Raw genomic sequence first — 20754 nt, 5'->3', positions numbered from 1 at the left:
CAGGGTCTTATATTAATTTTTGCTCCAAAAGATGCTTACTTTTTTACATGTATAGCTGCCTGGAAACTATTTAAATTGTCTTTTTAAATGAACTGTAACTAGGGCTTATTTTTGGAGTAGGGCTTATAATTGGAGCATCCTCAAAAATCCTGAAAATTCATGTTAGGGCTTATTTTAGAGGTAGGCCTCATTTTCAGGCAAACAGAGTAATCACTCAGTTGAAGCTCTTGTTCTTCTTAACAGTAGTCTTACCAGACTTTGATATTATTTCCAATTACGCTTATAAACACCCTGCCAAGCTGTCTTAAACTTTTCTAACTTCATGACAACTGTTCAGTGTTTGATGGCACTATTGTCAAAGCTTCCCCAACTTATTGTGCCCCATTTCTGATCTCCTGTTGTATTACTTCCTCAGTTTAGAGAAAAACAAAACAATAAAACCCTCCCAACTCCCATAAAGAGGAGTGAACTCAAACCGGTTTATTTATATAATTTTGCCAGCCAGAAAGTATTCAAGGCAGCTTCATCATTAAAGCTGCTGTTCATTTCCAATAATCACACATATAGCTGGGAAGTCTGACAGTCACATATGGCAATTGTAATATTGTACATATCATAGAAAAGCAAGACAGAAAATTTACTGCTGTACTGTTGATATTTATTGCATCTAAATATGCATGACATTTGACATAACCATGACAATCTGGTAGCTGGATGCAATTTCTGGATGCTCAGTCTCCTCTACATAGCTTCCTTACCAAGATGTGAATTTTCTCTCTTGTAAGTGTATGGTAGCAGTAGAGTTTAAAAATCAACTGTGCCACTGTCTTAAGGAATATATTATTTTTGTAATCCAAATAAGGACTAGGTCCAAAACATTTCAGAAAAAAAACACAAGCATATGTGCACATCAGGAGCTCCAAACACAGAACTCGTGGCTAACAAGGGGTCCTGGCCCATCACTGACCTTCTCGTGAAGCAACTAATGCACAGTTACTTGTCCAGGTAGGATGGGACTTGATTTACTCAGGAATGATTGTACATGCCTGTACTGTTCAATGTCTGCATCCTTTTTAAACAAGGGGAAGCATCAGTAGCAAAGTCCCTCACAGATTTCATGTGAAATTCCAAATTCCTCAATTTGGATGTAGAATATTCTGTCTTTGCTAAGGTGATGAACTTGGAATTCTTATGTTTAATGTGCCTCTTCCTCCTACACTTGGTAGTTTGTCAGAAACAGTAGGAAGAAGTTTTTTCTGAAAGTGCCATTACTATATCAGAAAATGATTTTAAATGCAGGATCTGTGAAGTATCCTAGCAATGGTAATGTTTTGAGAGCTGGCTTTACCCTCTCTGAAAGTGTTTTTTTTTCTGTTAAGCTTTAAGTATCATTTATTTATTAATAATTAAGAAGGTTTTGCCTCTGACCATTTCTGTTGGTAGACATCAGCAATTTGAGACTGTCCCTACTATTTACTTGCTTCAAGCTCCAGCTTTGTTCTTTGCTTTATATGAGAAAAAGCATTTATCTTTAGTTTGCAGGGGGTTTAAATCTGTCACTCATGACAGAGCCTGAAAGCAGAGATTTAAATAAACACCCACAACACTCAAGGAACTCAGGAAAGGACATAAAAGCAGCTCCAATGCTAGAAGGGACAGGCGAGACAACATCTTCAGTAGTTTCTCAAGCATCCTCCTTTGTGACCAGTCACATTTGATCTTCCTTGCTCAATGTTACATGTTTCTTGTTGGCATTTCTGTAGTGATAGTCACTGCACCAGGGAGAAGAACTAGACAATTGACATTAACACACTGATTTGTAAACTCTAAGGCAGATATCAAACCAGTGTCTGCCTCAACAGTAACAGCCTCTGGATAAGAAAAACCAGCACTGAATTACTAAGTTTTTTTGGGTTTGTTGTTGTTGTTTGTTGTTGTTTTGGGGTTTTGTTTATTTGTTTACTAAATGCTGTGCCTACAAACAAAAAACAAAAGGCTTGATTAAACTCATTTTCCTGTAGTTCTTCAAAGATGGAAAAAAAAAAAAAAAAAAAAAAGAAGCCTCTCTGCTTCTCTACTCTCTTGAAAATACAGAACTAAGTGTGCTAGCACTTAAAATAAAGTGCTTCCCTAGGATCACAATAAAAGTTGCCAGAGGGAATATGAAAACAATAACTCAACATACCAAGGATAAAACTACACAAATCTCAAGTCCAAGACACTAGCAGAAATGGTTTAACTAGTTCCACTACGGAAGGCTCATTTGCAAAATTTTGGGCACAAAATGACACGCGAATTGGTTTTGAACCTTATTACTGCCTGTTGCTAGGTGACATGGTATTAATGCTACTTTATCAACCTCTGCTTTTCCTCAAGCTGCATAAATCATTGTAAAATTGCTTTATCTTACTTTATTCTCCAGAAATACAGAAAGCCAGTCTTCAGACTTTTTGATGGGAATCTTTCCATTACAGGGCAAACCACTTGGTTGTAATAAAAACAACACATCTATCAGAACATTTCTGCCTACTGATGCAAAACCACATGGACTCTCCAAAGAGACAACCTGTACCCTAAATTCTATGACAAGTTTGTACCTTAGCCCTTCATAAGGGCTTCTGGTGCATCTCAATGAATCTAAAAGGAAACAGAACAACTTTTAGAAAACAGCTGAATCCATTTCCATGGAAGATATTTTTTTATTCAGAAATCCAAATAAATATTTTTTTTAAAAGAGTGGACATACTATAAACACATTAGGCACATATGGAAATGTCATATTTTATCCATTACTAGCATAACCATCCCAAACCAAAACAGCTTAACCCATGTTTTTTGTTTTATCTTTCTATTACAACTATTAAGTTCAGCTGCTAATCCTGCTGCCATAAAGCTTAACGAATGGATTTTTTGTCCCTATACACATGTGCACCATCCGCACATCTCGTGAGCATCACTGTGGTTGGTCACAGAAAATAACAGGAAACCTGTATCTAACAAAATATGGATACTGAAAATACTTCTTCCATTGGGAAGAGGACTGTTGGAAACAATACTGAGGATCACTGCAACAAAATACAAAAATAGATTAAAAGGAGAGGCGGTAGGTGAGCACAATTGCACTATTATTTTCCATCCCTAGTTCTTACACTGAATTATTTATTCTACAGCACAAAGAACCAACAAATTTGAATGTACTCTAGTTGAGGACAAATGAAGAACAGTGCTTACTAAAATCCACCCAGCTAAGATTTTAAACACAAAACCCCAGTATATACATTAAGTGTCACAACCTTTTAACGTAACTGAAAGAAAGTATTTTGCCCTCCCATTTCATCTTGCATCATCTCAGATTTGAATAAATCAAAAAAAAGTGATAAGAAAAACTAAAGAGAATTTGTCAGAATAACTGTCACAGCTCTTCCTTTCTCCTCAAAACAAAACAAACCTGCATGGTTTGAGTCCCTCCAAACTATTTCAGAGTTGTAAATCTGTGGCATTTTGTTGAAGATTTACTGACTTTTTTCAGCTCTCTTTTCCATTGTCTGCGACAATTTATCCTAGGAAGATCTCCTCACAAGGACTTTATTTCTGCAGATGTTCTCATAAATCTGCTTAGTAGCTGAAATGATTGTGGTTAATGGTTAGACTGATCATCAAGAGGAAAGCAGGACAGGATTAAGGCTTATTGGCCAGTTTGAAGGTTGTCTTCTCTACCTTCAAAGAAAAATTAATTTTATTTTTATCAAAACCTTGCCAAAAATAAAATAAAACATTGTCCAAGCACAGACAGCCTAAACAAGAGATGACTCTCAAAATAAATTTGAGGCCAGATAATTTGTGTCATTGTCCTCTCTAAGATTATGGAAAACAGTGCAAATTCTAATAATCTGGGGAGGCCAGGGGGAGAAGGAACAGTTTTTTCTTTTACACTGTGGGTATAAAAACCACACAATGATGCATCACAAAGTATGCATCTTATTTTACAGAGGAACAAGTGATGAGCAGCTGCCTCATACTGGATATTGCGCTGAAGCAGCATGTATGAATTAAAGTGTTAGAACTATTTTTTTGGTTCAAGATGGACATTTTCCACAGCGAGGGGGGAAGCAGGTGTGTTCCAAACCTCTCCAGTAGCCCAACATATTAAATATTCAAAGGGCTGCAGACATTTAACATCATAACAAGCCATGTTTGATATGCTGCACACCTTTGTCACCTTGATTAAAGCAACTTTTTAGTACTGGAACTCTACTGGCTCTGCAGACAGCAATTCTTAGTACCAGGTTTCTTACAAGAGTTACACAGTCAAGGATAGTCAGGTCATAAAACAAAACAGCCTGAGTATTGCATAGGGAATCATCCCAACCAACTACTCATAATAAGTTCTAGGTTGCAAAACACTCACAGAATCTTAGTTAACAATTCCAATAAATAAACTCAAGGAAATTAAAATACAACAGTATCCTTCAAGGGGTCAAACAGGAAGAGAAAAAAAGATATTCATTAGTGATTATTTATCGAGTCTTTCTATAATTACTTAATGCATTTTACTTTCCTATATACATCTGGAGAAAATACAGCCACTTTACTGTGCCTTTCTCAGGCCAGTCTCCCCGCTTATGTTAAGCAGCTTATTCTCTCCGACTCCAACAGAGCTATTATGATTTTACACCATCTGATCCTTTTTTTTATTATTACTCACAGACTTGCCTTATACTTTACATGGCAATTTTTTAATTTAATGTTTGCTGTTTAAAAACCTAGAGCAAGCACAAAAGTCTAAGGGTGAGTAAAAATGATCAAGCTTTAACTTATTTGCAAGTCAAACTTCAGACTCCAAGAAAAAACATCATTTTTGTCCCAAAGCCTTTCATTCTTGATGACAGCAAGGGAACTATGAAGGACAAAGTAAAATAGAAAAGAAAAAGAAAATAAGCAGGATTGCTACTATTGACTGAATGGAATCTGGCATCTTCATTTATTTCAGCGGCAGCAGCCCAACATCTCTTCAGGTTCACTCCTGTCGCTGAAATGTGCTTGTAGGTTGCTGGAAGCAGGGACAGTTGAACCATCCATTCAAGTAGCATCATTCCAAACAGCATTTGCCTTCCTCATGTTTCCAATGCAACGCAATTTCCAAAGTAATGGCTTTCTGTTCTGCCAACTTATGAAGCACATTTGCTAAGGCAGATGAGAGTATCCAAACAGAAAGGAAAATTACCACGCACCACTCAAAACAGGCCTTAATATAGTCATTTTTTCAAATAGTCCCTCTACTGGAAATGGGACTTTTCTGCGAGTTTATTTGCCAAAGACTTTATTCCTATTTCCAAGTGCTTCCTTCTGCTACATTAGTTTCACAATACTTCCGTGATTTCTCTCAATTCACTTAGCTGCTCACCCCTATATGTCACTTATGGGACTAAACAGTAATTGATTTATACCCAAAGGAAGATGCTTCCATTCTAATTTAAAAGAGAGCAATTGCAATAGTTGTACTCTTCCTACTGTATGCAACTGGCTACGAGTCAACCACCTTATTCTATTACTACGACAGTCTGGATGACCCTGCTTTGAGATCTCTCTGCTAAATAAGTGAGCTGTATGGCAATGGTTTTACTACTCACAGTTCAGTGGATGAGCCCAATTCAAGTTTAATATTAATAGTTTAGGTTAAGTAGATGCATACTAAATGTAATGAATTATTTAGAGGCATAAGGTTGTATGATTTTCAATATACTCTTTGATTCATGTTACTTAGTAAGCTGGATTTGCTAAAATTTTAAGCTGTAAAGTTCTGTTCACATTTACAAAAAGCAACTACAAACTACGCTGAACATTTACAAGGCCTATTTTGCACCTTGCTGAGAAGAAAGGTTTTATTCAGACAAAACAGTATCTACAAGACTATAGACCATAAACAATGTCTACAGCCAGTTGCTCTTACCCAAACTGATAAGGATTCTAAAGAACATTTCACCCTCCCTTCAAGAGAAATATTATTGTTAGCATCCTTTTCACTCTTGGAAAAAATAAGCCATTTGCTGCATATCTGTCTTTGCTTTATGAGATATTTCTACACAGCTGCACATGCTCAGGAAGAAGGGCTCTATTCCTCAAATTACCACTATTAGAAGGTTACTAGTGACACAGAAGAGATAGGTACACATAAAAAAGATTTTGTATCAGATTATTAGCTCACTACTGGGACCATATGAGACCACTTATGTAGGAAACTTGTCCCTTCGCTTGCATTTTCTGTTTGAAGTAGCACAAAGAGGCAGCCCTGTGAGCAACATCCAGGCCGGTGCCTATAGTAACTTTCCAGTGCCTGTCAGACCGAAGACAAAGCTCATGGAAGCGTTTTCTTTTACAGAGCACAAGAGGAAATTTAGTGGGATTAGGAGAGACACAGCAAACCTGTGGGAAGGTTAATTACCATTGTATTTCTTGAACAAGACTGCCATCTTCTGGCAAGCTACAGTTTGAGCTCTTTGATGTTGCTGATTAGGTTTTGGGCTGTTGAATGTGGGCTAGGCAACTAAAAACACCTTGGATGTATTAGGTTGGTGCAAAAGAAACTGAGGTTCTGGCATTGTTGAAATTTGCCATTTGATATTGGAAACATTCTTTAAAAAAAATTAGCTTACGTTATACATCTGAATGCGCTTTTCTTGCTTTCTGGGCTTTTCGCTACTGATTTATTACTTGCCATTTATATTTAAGACTATGGAAATTATGTTAGACAAAAAACAAATTCAAGCAAATTTCTTATTTGAGTTCCAAATGGGTCTTAAAGCAGCAGAGGCAACTCATAACATCAGCAACCCATTTGGCCCAGGAATTGCTAACAAACATGCAGTGCAGTGATGGCTCAAGTTTCGCAAAGGAGATGAGAGCCTTGAAGGTGAGGAGCATAGCGACTGGCCATGGGAAGTTGACATTGACCCATTGAGAGCAATTGTCAAAGCTGATCCTCTTACACCTAAACAAGAAGTTACCAAAGAACTCAATGTCTACTGTTCCACGGTCTTTTGGCACTTGAAGCAAATTGGAAAGGGGGAAAGGCTTGATAAGGCTTCCTGGAAACCGACTGGGGAATCAACACTCAGTCATTTTGAATTGACTATCTCCAGGTTTCTTTAGACTGCATGGAAGGCTTGAATTATGTTTGGATTCTGACTAAGTTCAGAGACCAGTGCAATGAAAGAGACACTAGAAGAGCTTTCAAAGTAGACAAACTATGACAGTATTTACTTAGTTTCATCCCTTCCTCTGATTACACCTGCTTTTTTCTCCTACAGCTTTTTTGGTGGATGTCACTATTTATAGTAAATTTTGTCTGACCCAGGGAGATAATTTAATGCTAAGGAGGACTATAGGTGGCTAAAGGTAGCAATTATTGCAGATACACAGATCCTTTTTGTTCTATGGAAAGTGTTTTGATGCAGAAGTATTCTGATCTGAGTCTGTCTAGCTGTAAGGATGGAATACAGCACAGATCACAAGAGATGCTCATAGTTGTGAAACTTTATTCAAAACAGCAAAAAAGTCAACCTACTATAAACCAGAATTTGCACAGACAATTTTTCATATAATCAGAGGCTAGTGGGACTGTTAGTCCACACCTGGCTATAATAAGAAGGTCACTGTGAAAGGGAGGACTTAGAATAAACAGTGAGAAGCTCTGCTCCAGAGAGCCTATGAAAGGAATTCTCTACACTTCCTCACATACCTGTTCAGCTTTATATTAGTACTCAGATAAAAATAGGAATGTTTTTACTATATAAATAAGAGAAACTTGTAGAGTCAGGCTTGACACTTCACTTCTCCTGGATGGTTTTTGACTGGCAGTGTGAGCTTTCAGAATGTTGGGTTAATGGAACACTATGGAGCAGCACTGCTGGTGGTAGTGAATACTGATGCTTGGAGACAAAGTTCTCCACAAGACGCTGCCGAGTTGCAGTGACTTCTTCTTCAAAAGCATTTATTATGCTTCTGCCAGTTTCACACTGAAAGCAAAGCAAAAGATCCAGACTTCCAATTGAGCTATTTAACTGTCTAGTTCTGCTACATTCAAAACTTAGATATCCTCAAAAAAAACACTGATGTACCATTGATTCTAGCTGAGAAATCTACTTGTGGCTCTGATCAGCCATACTGCTGGCTGAATGCTACAGGGCAGTTTGGCAGATATTTCACATGTCCGCCCCCATTTGATTCCCAAACTCCTCCAGCAGCCTTAGCCATAGGACCCAGTTCAGCAACCGCTCTGGGTGTCTGGTATACTTCTCTGTTAAAGGAAATTGTGAACCTACTGTTTAGCTGTAGTTTAAATCACATCAGGGAGGGAGACCAGAGTTTGATTTTCTTCTCTGTGTAAGGAGACATGATCTTGTTGCTTAGGATGCATTAGAACATTGGTGCTCCATGATGGCAGCACACTCTGGATCAGCCCTAGTCCATAGCCCTCCAAGCTATTGGTGACAGTATTCTTGGGGGCAAAACATATCTGCTTGCAGCTGTTGGTTCAAGTTTTCTGTATGCTGTACTTAGAAATCAAGTGATATTTTGGCTGAGACCCCTTTTGTGCCTTGAAACACTGTTCTAAAGCATTTACTGGTTAGGTAAGGTAAAATCTTCTCACTCTTAGTCCACCTTTTAAGATACCAGACCACTCCCACTGCAGCATGTGATCCTATTTCTATGGATTTGAGACTATTGTACAGGGAGCTTAAATACTTAACCTTGACAGTCATAGAATATTATCAGCAAAGCAAAGACCTTATTTGCACAAACCCCCAGGAAGTAAGATGCAGAACCTTTCCTGTACCTCATCAGGGAACTTGGTTCCCCTGATTCTCACTGTCCAAAGGATTAGGGGCCATAGATCAAAGATGAGCCAATCTTGATCAACTAGTTGAAGTTCAGTTTTGTGTGCTTCTGTATGCATTTACACTATGGCATGCATGAAATCCCAGAAGTGGGGAGGAGTAAAACTGGATAATTCTTAAAGATTTGAAATGGGCTTTAAGTTTTAAAAGCTTAATTAGACTGATTGACATGTAAAACTGGGCATGTGGTGTTCATCCCTCCTGAGAAAGACAGAGCTGCTCATTGTAGAGCTTCCTGAACTGATTGATTGTATTTTGCCCGCAAGTTATTTTTTCTGCCGTAATGAGTTGCTGGAAATAAGATTTCTAAAGGAAACAGGTATTCTTTCAAAAGCCAGACAATAGACAATACTGAGAAGCATTTAGGTGCAGATTTCTTAGCCGATAACACACATAAATCATTACTTCAGGATGTCATGTTCTAGCCTGACACAATCACTTCTTCCTGATGATGGAAATCTCAGAGATGGAAGCTCTTGTTTACATTCTAGCTTTGAATCTTACTATAATATTATTGGATTAAGACTTACAAGGAAGGTTCTCAGCCGTGTCATCTCCAGCATGTAGTACTCCTCCATTGTCAGGTCATCCAGGTGCTTAGTAAGGGACAAAAATCCACAACTGTGACGTTTGGTGTGTTCCTCCCTGTAATATAAACCCAGAATAAGAGCAGATATTAAAGCCATAACAGTGACATTTCAAGAAGTGAATAAGTCTGAACAGACATGTCTCTTCAGTACTTTTAGTGTCTCTCAGTAGCAAAGGTACCATCCAGAAAACAGATGAACTCAATCTCAGTGGAGCTCAGATAAAAGCTGGTTGTGAGCCAAGAAGGTACAAGGGAAGGTTTGGACAGAGTTTACAAAGTGGAGAGAAACTATTTTCTACTCTGTGGAATCAAAAGTATGCTCAGAGGCAAACGAAAAGAACCATGAAGAATTGTGAGGAGCATAATTAACAAATTATGAACTATTTCAAGGTCACTGGGTAAGAAACTTTGAGTAGGCTTCAGTTTTGTGAAATGTTAAAGAGAAATGAGTAATTTTGTAATGAGTAGGGAATTTTGTCCAAGGAGTCTGGAGAAATACTTCAAGAACATAGCTACCTCTGTGCTTACCATGGATCATCATTTGGTTCCCAGCTTTCCAGTTCTATCAAGCAAAAGAAACATTTTGCCACATCTGGTCTGTTTGCATTTGGACAGTGGACAAAACCCGCCTTTGCCATCTGCAGGTGACAGGGCAGAAGTTTAGAGCCTCATCCCACACACTGATCGTGTTCCCATCAGCCAGCTGCTGCTGAGAGCTTGCAAATAATGCCTTTCCCCACAGTGGCTGTCAGCACAGAGCAGGCTTGAAAATAAATTGAGTATGAGGACTGCAAGCAAATAGATAAGCAATGGGTAAAGGCAGAAGGAACAGGCTGCAAGTAGTAAAGGAATTTGTGCATTGCTGTGGTGACTGGAGCAGCTTTGTTCTCCCAGGTCGCAGCTGCCATGCAACACAGGCATTGCAGTAGCTGTATGTGAGATCTGCCAGAGTCAGGGCTGTAAAGAATATTTTCAAAAAAAAAAAACCAAACAATATAGCATCAGGCCATGGAACCTTTAAACATAAATCATACAAGTAAAGTGCTAGATCTTCAATTTTGTTTTTCTGTCACTTTAGAGTTATATCTCATCAGAACACCAAAAATCAAGTCAGCTTTTTCAGTTGTCAGACGTGACCCTATCTCAGGTAACTCCTGCAGTGTGACTCATCTGAGATCCAACCTGGAACTTCCCTGTGTGTGTGCCAAATTAGAAGTCAGGTCAATTGTTTTAGTGCTCACATCCAAGCCCACAGGGACATAAACATGAAGTTTTATTAAATTTAACTAATTTATTTTACTGACTTTTAAGGAGTGATCATTCTGCTTTTTCAGCCTTCCTGCTGGATGTATACTTGTTTCTTCTAAATTAGGCTTCTCTGTTATGAATGAAAGATTGCTAACAGCAAGACTACATAATACAAGAAATTAAGCTCTAACTGGCAAGAAAAAAAAAAAAGAAAATAAGAAAGATAACTCTTCCATTCTGTAGCTAGACTAGCAAACTAAACATGCAGAAGCTAGTCATCCTACTGCGGTGTTTCTAAGCAGAGAACCAAGAAAATTCAGGCTTAGCAGAAACTCACAGCTCTTCTTGAACATGAATGTACTTAACAATAACTTCATATTCAGGAGCAGTACCTGAAAAATAAGGCATGGTCAAAATATCAGTTTTCAGACTTACATTCTCTGGAGTACACTTGCAGTTCTCTGTAAAAGGCCAGTTTGTGAAGGTTTTTAAACGGTTCTCATATTCATACATATCCTGAAAATCACTCAAGATCTTAGAAGCCAACCCAAGCTCTTTCAAGAACATCTCCATCTCTAAAACCTACAATTAGTACAGCCTAGAACCTTCTTCCTGCTCTCCATTTTAAGGCATTACACTAATTGGTGACACATTGCACCTGTACAGCAGGTTAAGTTTGAAAGTAAGTAAAAACACAGGTAAGTTGATGAGTAGGACAATCAAGATAAATTGGAACTTTTTTCACCTGTGCCACATTCTTTTGTTGGAAGCTTCCTCCTCTGTAATTAACCTGAGATGACTCTCATGTAGTCTTTTGACCTCTGCTTTAGGGACCTCAGAGTCTTAGTAGCAGCTTCATACTCCTCCAAGGAAGCTGCCTGGGATGATTTTTTTTTTTATTTTTGTAAAACTTTCTCTTCTGGGACCTAGCCAAGACTTCTTCCATGTGTCTCCCAGAGTAATTTTGACCTCTGCTTTAAGGATCTGAGTTGCTTGGGTAGAAGCCCCAGACTCCCCCAACAAAGCTGCTTGAGACTTGTTTTTTTTTTCTTATTTGTAGGAATCTCTTTCCTCCAGGATCCACTGAAGACTCCACCTAGGCATCTCCCAGATTCTCATGTCCTCCTCTGAGAGCAATCCAAGATCCTGGGTAACAGCCCCAGACTTCTCCACAGAAGCTACCCAAGAAAACTTTTCTTTTTGCAGAAAGCTTTGACCCCTAGATTGTATCTGAGATTCTTCCCAGACATCTGCTGCAGTCTTTTGACCTCTGCTTTTGGTACTTGAGATTCCAGGTAGCTGCCCCAGAGTCCTCCAAGGAAGCTGCCCTAAGATGATTCTTCTCTTTTGCTAGAAGCTCCCTCCTCTGGGAAGAACCCAAAACTCCTGCTAGGTAACTCCTGGAGTATTTTAACCTTTGCTTTAGGGACAGAAGATCCTGGGTAGCAGCCTCAAACTCCTCCAATGAATCTACCTGAGATGATTTTTCTTTCTCAGTGGAAACGCTGTCCTGTGGGATCCACCCAAGACACCTTCTAGGGATCTCCTGGAGTCTTTTCACCTCTGCTTTAGTGGTACAAGATCCTGGGTAGCTACCTCAGACTCTGCCAGAGATGCTCTTTTCTCTTTTAGAAGAAACTCCCTCCACTGAGATTCACCCAGGCCTCCTCCCAGGTACTCATAGAGTCATCTGACTTCTTACAGGAATCTGAGACCCCAGGTAGAAACGCCAGACTACACTGATGAAGCTACCTGACAAGATTTTTCTCTTCTGGAGAAAACTGCCTCACGTGGCATCTACCAGCAACTCCTCCTAGTCTGGTCCTGTCTGGTCCCTACCCCATGGCATGTCCCCAGCACATGTCCTCATGTCAAAACAGCTCTCAGAGAGGCACTGTGCCTGCAGTGAGGTCACAAAGTCTGGGGTCTATCTCTTCCTGCTGGGGCTGGTGCAGCCTCACTTTCTCATGGTGTTTGCAGGAGAAGGACCTGGAGAGAGAAGAGTCTGGGAAATCTGGGAGATCCCGCATCCATGAGAAGGATGAGAGCGCTCAGAGGTGAGGGGCTGATGGGAGGCTGAGGGCAGTGCCTGTGTCCCAGCAGGGTGCCGGGGGCTGCATCCCCATCACCTCACATCCTGCTAACAGGCACTTCGCAGAGGGCTCTGGATCTGTACTGTCCTTGCCCTCCATGGAGAAGCCTGGGACCTCTGAGACAGTCCAGCCCAGACGGCTCTTGTGGTCACTACCCAGCTCCAGCCCTCCTCACCCCTCCTGGTAGAGCCCCATGTCCGTTCTCTGCTTGGATCAGGACCCCGCACTGGGCTCCCTCCAGCACATTACTGCCATCCTGGTACTGGGGAGCCCCGAATGAGCCCAGTGCTGCAGGGAGGGGCAGACTCCCTCCTCTCCTTCCACTAGCTGCCTTCTTGCCAGTACAGCCCAGCATGGGCTCATGGTGCTCTCTCCTCTTCCTCTCCTGGCCAGCAGGGTCTGTGTGTGCTGAGGAAATCACGGGGAGGCCTCCTGTCTCCCAGAGATGATGGTGGTCTGTCTGGGAGCGGAGGCTGCTGCAACCTGAAGCCCCAGCAAATGGTCCAAGGAATAGGAAGGCTCTTTCCAGCCTGGCATTTGTCAACCATTTATCAGGATCAGGAAATCCTGCTGCACCAAGTTCAGGAGGGCCCTGGGTTTCCCTGGGGCCTTCACTGCCACCACCTGGGTTCCCCTTTGTTGGCATCTGGGGCCAGAGGTTGGGTTTCTTTAGATGTGACTCCTCTTTTCTCCTGGTGTTTGTTCCAGCCAAGACCAAGCAGGTGCCTCAGGCAGATGAGATCCTGTGCCTGTGTGAGGAGCTGAACAGCCTGGGCATCCAGACTCTGGAGAAGTCCTGTGACAAAATATTGAAGGTAACTGGCCCCAAAACAAGTGGGGTGGGGGCCCAGCTCCTGAGCTCCTGCACCTCTGCCTGCTGTGCTCCAGAGTCTCTTGCTGTCTCCAGAGCAAGCTGTCCAGGAAAGTTGTTGTTAGCAAGTAGCAGGAGGCTTCGAGATGACAGTGTGACCTTCCTGGGTAACTGTGTGTCCCTTGCTTGTGCTCCCTTGTGCAGAGTCCTGCTCCACGCTGGGCTCGTATCCCCACAGCATGGTGCAGACCCTCTTGCCATGGCTGGATTCCTGCTCAGTGAACCTCCGGGTGACAGCTAAAGCTTTCTTTGCTGAGGTGAGGCAGCAAGTGGGGAAGGAAAGGCCTGGAGGGTTTTACTGAGATCCTACTCCTTGAGATGTTTGGTTTTGTGGGCACATTCCTGGAGAAGGGTTCCCTGGAACAGGGTGGCTAGGGGAGCCCCTGGCCACAACCAGGTCTCCACAGTGCTGTCTGTGTCGTTCCAGCTCAATGGGACTCCAGAATGACAGGGACGTCTGGGGGAGGCAGCACTAGAGGAGCCCCTCTGCTGTACCTGTCACCAGTAAGCACCGAGTAAATTAAATATTAATAAGTATTATTAAAAATAGTAAATATTAATTAAGCTCATCACCAAGTGCCTGAAGAGGAGTGTATCGTTTTTGTTCCCTGATGGCACACTTGTGGTTGGTGAGATGACATGTGGATGTTGCGGAGGAGTGACTGAGGGTCCTTCTCCCTGCACAGCAGTGTTGAGCTCACTGAAAGAAAAGTGTGACTTAACAGTGCTAGATGGTGAGGCTCACTCTGTTACTGACTGCAGGGAAGAGATCTGCTGAGCAGCATCGGTGAGAGTTGTCTGAGAGGGATTTCCGCGGGGACAGGAGAAACAGATCCCTCCATAATTCAGTACTTCTGAAATGCGTGTCTAAAGTCACAAGGAACTGTGAATCTCAAGGAGTTCGTTGTACAGCAAGGATGAGAAAAAGTATAGCAGTATTGTTTTGTTGTTGATATCTAAGTTTTGTAGAAATACACATCCGAAGGCATGGAAATTTAGAACTGGGCAGGGACCTCTGGAAGTCATCTTCTTCCACCTGTAATCTGTTCCACTTTATACATTTATCATTAACAAGATTTAATAGAGATCATAAAGTTTGAAAAAAAAATATTTTTCAAAGGGGGAGATTTTCTAGTATTTCATGGGAATTACTTCTGTCTTACAAAACCATTACTTATATTTGTGCTTCTGCATTTTGAAGCCAAGTATGTGAAAAATAAGCTATATAGGAAAACGTACAGACTTGGTTTTGTCTTTAAAATGTTTTTTTTTGAGCTGAAAAATTTATCCTGATTTATTTTCCCACTGAAAACTTGCCTAAAGTGTGGTGTCTCATCATTCATGGTGGGTTGAAGTGTTAAATTCATCCTGTTTTGAAAGAATTACCGTATCTAATTGCATTTAAGTTGCAATTTGAGAGACAAGTTGTTGGCTGACAACAACTCCAGGCTGACAATCTCGGGGAAATACCAGTCGAGCTGCCGTTCAGCTGCGGCAGTTGCAGAGCTCCCGAGGCAGCTGACAGGCACCCTGGCCGGTATCCTGTGCTCTCTGCGGTTTGCCAGCCGGTGCATCGCTTTCCCGCTGCGCTGCAGCGGTGCCTTTGGCAACGCCGAACCGGACCGGGCGTCACCGCGGAGCCCAGTGGCGACACCCCTCCCGCGCCGCTCGCGCCTGGCCGTTGGGACTGGCTGTGCGCGCGGCCGGGGCGGTAGCTCGGCAACGGCGTCGTCCCCACACAGCCGCAGCCATGGGCACCCAGCAGGTACCGGGGCCTGAGGGGTGCGGCGGGGGCCGGGCAGCCCCGGGGCCGAGCGATTTCCCCCCGCGCCGTCCGGCTCTGGCAGGCGGGGGCTGGGAGCCTGAGTGCGGAGGCTGTGGGGCAGCTTGGGGGCCGGGTAGCGGTGGGCTGGCTGAGGAAAAGGGCCTGGGATCCTGGCTGCCTACCGAAAGGGCTGCCGGGGGCTTGTGTTTCCTTTAGACAGTAAACTGGAATTAAGCTTCTGAAATGAGATTTGTTACCCCTGGTGCTTAATGAAGTGCTTGACCTCTGTGAGTGAAGATCTGGTGGGGCAGCTGTGTTTGCAGAGAAAGGCTGCAGGCCACTGGCCCAGCAGTTGCAGGCTGTTTGTGACTGATCCCTCTGGGAAAATTAAACTGTGATGTCTGTCCAGTGAACACCTCGAGTCAGGGTTTGAGAAGCAACGTGGTCTTTCCTACAGCTGCTCAGGTGTCCTTTAGTTACTTCAGCAGTGCAAATTGAAACAGACCTGTTTTGTTTGGGCTGCTGTTCCTGCAGTGTTTACAGGGAGAGTAACTCTCTACTCAAGGTATCCCATTACAATGCACAGAAATTCATTTTAGTCTTTAACAACATGGTACAAAATACTATGTTGTAAGTCCTCTCCTCATTTCATTTTTGTTTTTTTAAACACTAAGCATGAAGAGATTTTAGTTAATGCAGTTTATTTCTGGAATTGCAGGAAGCTTAAATACTGAAGACAAATGCCAGTAGAAACTTGTAGCTATGAATGTGGCTTTAAGTTACTGGGCACTTTTCTGTGGCTGCCAAAATGCAAGATTAAAACAATCACAATTGGCCTGCTTGGTGTTCAAAGTACTTGAATTCACCAGGCATTTTGATCTCTGTTCAAGGGGAAGCCAGTGTGTTTAATCTTGTTTGGGGAGAGGGAGGGGAAGGATGGATCTTTTGTTCATTAAAAGAGCAGTGCTGTTGATTTTTGGTTTTTGTGCAAGTCCCTCTTAGAACTAGTGGTAGTCAAGGAGTTGCTCCCCATCACATTCAGGGAAAGAATTCCCTAGACCAGAGGTGTCAAAGTCATTTTCACTGGGGACCACATCAGCCTCAAGGTTGCCTTCAAAGGGCTGAATGTAATTTTAGGATTTGCCCTGCGGGTCTTGTGTATGTCACTCAGTTATGCGCATTGTACTCCTTTATCACCGACACTGTCTCATAACACAAAAGACATACTGTTTTTTTTTCCTTGAAACATAAATATGTATTTGCTTTCCTATCTGTCATTAATTTGCCTTCCTTCTGCATCATTCTTTCTCTTACTGGACATTTTGGGATTCAGATTATTCCACCAAAGATGGCATGGTGTACCACCTAAGTAAAGGACCAAGATGCCCTTTTGGATCAGGTTAAATAACACTTAGACCTTCTCACTCAGACTCGCCTTTCCTTCAACCCCCACTTCCCCATATGGCAGATCTGGCTATATCCATGGAAAACAATGTAGAATTTGTGAGTGGGACCCTGGCTGTGATTACAAAATATCTTTTTACAGGTATGGTGGAATTGCTAAAGTTCATGTATCTGGCTAATTTATTAAAAAATTAAAATGAAATGTTTGCTCAGTTGAGAGTATCCCTTTAAGTGCCCTCTCCCCTCCCCCATAATTCTTATCTGTCTTGTATTTTGATGCCCCAAAGCAGTTACTAGTGTCCCCCAGCAGTCTCACCTATTACTCTTCTTACACAGCCTCACCGCTCCCCTGCGTCTGTGGCCGCAGCTCCCGCCATTCTGCTCCTGCAGCACAATGTATGTCACACGTGCTGCAGGTGTGACCAGTGTGCCGGCTGGAGCCTGGGGACAAGGAGCTTTATTTATTTATTTATTTATTTTCAGCTGGTGGAAACAAATAATAAATAAAGTGCTTGGCCAGATCCGGCCTGCGGGCCAGGTGTTTGACACCTGTGCCCTAGAGCTTCCCTCTCACAAGCTGAACCACATATCAGTTTATGAAGAGGTTGCTAACAAGTGGTAATATGTGCCTGTACATATTTAATCACTGTCAAATTCTTGTGTTTTGGAGGAGGTTTTTGGAGCCCGATTTGATTTTTGGCTCGCTTGGGAATTACCAGAGTAATTTTTTTTTTTTTTTTTGTCTCAAGCCCAGTCTGCGTGGCAAAGGGAAGCTGGCGAAGAAAACGGAGAATTTACTACCACAGTTGTCTCAGGTAGTTTTATTGGCTATTTTGCTAAGCTTTCATTTCCAAATATGTGTCACAACATGATAATGTAAACACCATGATTCTTTTTCAGTTAGATGCTGAGGTGTATATTCTCTCTCTCTGCCCTGTGTATATCCTGTATGCATGTATGTGGAGCATATTTCAATATTTGGAAAACATTGAGAGTGGAGTATTTGAACAAGCTTGAAAGTATTCAAGAAGGGTATAAAACTAGGGAGTTTACAAATATTAGATGTAAGTTTAACATGCTTCTCTCTAATGGTCTGTGTGTTTAGAATTAGAAAGCAACATGTAAGTACTAGTTTATTGTATTATTTTTTATGCTACCTTATTTCTGCTGTGTATTATAGGCTACAGTTTCTTCGATTTACTATATTTAAGAAGTTTTGAAGCGTGTGTTAGTAGCACCAACAGCAAGTGTAAAACTAAGATATGCAATATTTATTCCAGGCAAGGTCTAAACCACTATGGCAGCAGACTTGTCCTTCTTTTCATCTGAGCAAAAAAGACCAGAATGATGACAAGTCAGAGGAGTTGACTGTAAAAAATGAGTATTCACCTGGTAAGATTGACATTTTTACAACTACTCAAGAAAACCTCTCAGAAACAAAAACGTATGTGCAATACATTTGAACTTTTTTGAAAACTTAATTTCAAAATATATTTTTGCAAGTAGGCTGTTTGACGGGGGGATCCAAGAGACACAAGATGCAGGATTCTAGACACAAAGAAGCAGGTGCTGGGCCATCAACTTCTACAATGCAGAGCAGCAGTCACTTGAAAAAAAGACATGAACGTTTCAGAAGAGCTCTTGTTGACACTATATTGTGAGTTTCCTTATCTTCAAATGATGTGTTTTTCCTTTTTGATAGATAAAGCACATTTAAAAAATTATTTTAAAAATGTGGTGATTATGAGCATGAACTATATCACCAATTTTAAAAGCTGAACCTTAGTAGGTAAAACACAAACTTGGTCACATGCTTCAGTGTTCTTTTGGAATCAAAATGTCTTGTTCTCTTTGTAAAACTTTGACAGTTCCCTTTTATTTGTTTTGTTTGTTCACAACTGGCATGTAGGATGGCTGTGTATTATTTAGGCCAGTAAAATGTATTTGATGAATGTGATGCTTTTTTTTTTTTTTTTTTTTTTGGTTTCAGGGAGGAAGACCTTACTGAAGACCAGCCTCCAAGTGCAGATTCTTCCAGACCAATAGAGAAAGATATTTTGGTAGCTAAAGGCTGTTTTCTAGAGTAGTAAATGAAACACAGTGCCAGTTATTTATTGTAAACAGTGACTAGATGATTGACACAATGAGAGATGACTGACAGTGGCATATTGTTCCACTGTTAGTTTCACACCATATAGGATTTATAGTGTTAGAGCTGAGAATGGAGCATTTGGAATGTATGGCTGATTCAAAGAAATGCAGAATGGAATAGTAACTGGAGAATAACCAATGTCAGAAGTAATAAATGCATCTTTTATATGCTTGCTGAAGGTGCAACTAACTTGCAAGGGAGGGTGTACTGCTTTGTCTGAGCAGGTAGAACCTGTAAGATTCTCTTTGGCTTACCTCCTCCCAGGGCTAGGATGTTCGTTCTAAGAGACCTTGTATAACACAACTGTATACACAATTTTGTGATTGATGTATATTTAAAATAGTTGAGGTAAATTTTGGGATAAATTGATTGGAATAGATTCATGTGTTACTTCCTGACATAGGTCAGTTGATATTCCATTCCAGTTGATATTACATTCCGCATTTGTTTGAATTTGGACAGATATGTTTCTTTGTCTGTGTTTCCTTTAATGCTCTGAGATTTTGTTAATGGGATTTCACATGCCTGTTTAAATGCTGGCATACAAGCAGATGTACGGATTTGTGGTTATACATTCATATTCTGAGCAACCCATTAGCTGTACTTTTCATAACCACACAAAACTCTGCAGAAGGCATGGCTTTCTTTTTGAATACATGACCCAGTCCCAGAGCTATTGGGTAATAATGGTGGCACTGAAGTGGTGAGATAGATAAATATATATTGAAAATGTATTTAAGGAAAAGGTTGGTATGGGGATAGTATAAAGGTGAGGCATCTCACCAGAATTGTAGAATTTTAGAAGCAAACCAAAACAAAAGCCAGATTTTGAGGAATTTGCCCATTCTTCAATGAAAATTTTGTTTTATACCTCTTATCAGAGAAATGAAGTGAGGTTTATGCCACTGTACTCTGTTTTTCTATTTCAACAACTTTTTATTGTTACTCTACCCACTGCTGTTTGTCAGGCTAATGAAGGTATTTACATCAGATTTAGTGATGTATAACGTAATTTACAACATAAATAAGTACTTAGTACCAACTACATTTATATTTACTAAAGAAACCCACATATCTAGCTAAACCTGTAGTAACAATAACCAGTACTGGCCTTAACTAATGCATCTTCTTCTTTTTCTTTCCTGTAGAAATATCACTATTACATTCACCATGGAATTGATACAGCAAATGTGGCCCCAATAGGTGAATCATGGCTGGACCACATCTTAGCTTTAGTTCCACAACATCTGAAAGTGCTTGATAAAAGTATACAGTCCCTGACTGATGAAATAAAAGATGACTATCTTCTGAGCGTGAAAAAGGCTACAGGTAGATGTCTTGGACTTTACTTGCATTTTCTCCTCAGTTGCTAATATTCAGAAGCATTCCTTGTTGAGTGTTGTTCCCTGCTGAGAACTGCCAGTGTGGAAGAGTCCTATAAAAGTGCTCTCTTGTATATTAGAGCCTCATTTTAATGGAAATAACACTCACGTTTTCTTATTCTTGCAATGACCAAGAATAATATTGTTCATTGTTTTTCTTCTTTCAGCACTTTTAAAAAACATTATTTTTTAAATCCCTGTTTAGCAATATAGCTTACTCCTAAATCCCTTTTCATGTATATCTAGATAAAACTGTTCATCCCAATGACATTTTGATTGAGACCTTGAGGTGCTGCAGTGTGTCCAAAGAGGAGTAATGAAGCTGGTGAAGAGTCTGGAGTACAGATCTGATG

The 20754-nt window shown here is 41.0% G+C and overlaps 2 protein-coding genes across 5 annotated transcripts in view; one reads left to right on the top strand and one right to left on the bottom strand.

Moving 5' to 3' along the window:
- Window positions 1–838: 838 nt before the first annotated feature.
- Window positions 839–11639, bottom strand: LOC102092273 (baculoviral IAP repeat-containing protein 5.1). Of its 2 annotated transcripts, none has more exons than XM_021286677.2 (4): window positions 11170–11639; window positions 10015–10124; window positions 9428–9542; window positions 839–5184 (listed from the first exon to the last, which is right to left on the bottom strand). In XM_021286677.2, the coding sequence occupies exons 1-4, from the start codon at window positions 11305–11307 to the stop codon at window positions 5080–5082; spliced, it is 468 nt and encodes a 155-aa protein (XP_021142352.1). In that variant the 5' UTR covers window positions 11308–11639; the 3' UTR covers window positions 839–5079. The 2 variants fall into 2 exon arrangements, with proteins under 2 accessions (XP_021142352.1, XP_005501820.2); XM_005501763.3 differs by lacking the exon at window positions 839–5184 and adding an exon at window positions 7519–8015 and having other exon boundaries at window positions 11170–11633.
- Window positions 11640–15207: 3568 nt separating this feature from the next.
- Window positions 15208–20754, top strand: part of DNAH7 (dynein axonemal heavy chain 7) — a 98317-nt gene continuing 92770 nt past the window's right edge. For 2 of the 3 annotated variants that reach the window (XM_065068946.1, XM_005501764.3), the window contains exons 1-6: window positions 15208–15463; window positions 17617–17682; window positions 18148–18259; window positions 18371–18524; window positions 18858–18927; window positions 20168–20348. In XM_065068946.1, coding sequence (XP_064925018.1) covers window positions 15449–15463; window positions 17617–17682; window positions 18148–18259; window positions 18371–18524; window positions 18858–18927; window positions 20168–20348 — 598 coding nt within the window. In that variant the 5' untranslated portion in view covers window positions 15208–15448. The remainder of the gene's footprint in view (window positions 15464–17616; window positions 17683–18147; window positions 18260–18370; window positions 18525–18857; window positions 18928–20167; window positions 20349–20754) is intronic. The other variant, XM_065068945.1, reaches the window with a different exon arrangement.

This window comes from Columba livia, chromosome 7 (genome assembly GCF_036013475.1).
Source record: "Columba livia isolate bColLiv1 breed racing homer chromosome 7, bColLiv1.pat.W.v2, whole genome shotgun sequence".
Lineage (NCBI taxonomy): Eukaryota > Metazoa > Chordata > Aves > Columbiformes > Columbidae > Columba > Columba livia.
Note: the sequence above shows the minus strand (reverse complement) of the source record. Positions and strands in the feature narration are given on the sequence as shown.

Bases quoted from the DNA above. Each gene is read 5' to 3' on its own strand.
- LOC102092273 (XM_005501763.3), bottom strand. From the start codon at position 11,307: ATGGAGATGTTCTTGAAAGAGCTTGGGTTGGCTTCTAAGATCTTGAGT. The intron at 10,125-11,169 runs GTAAGTCTGAAA...TGTCACCTGCAG, and splicing joins GCAAGTGTACTCCAGAGAAT to ATGGCAAAGGCGGGTTTTGT. The intron at 8,016-9,427 runs GTAAGTCTTAAT...CTTTGCTTTCAG, and splicing joins CACGGCTGAGAACCTTCCTT to TGTGAAACTGGCAGAAGCAT.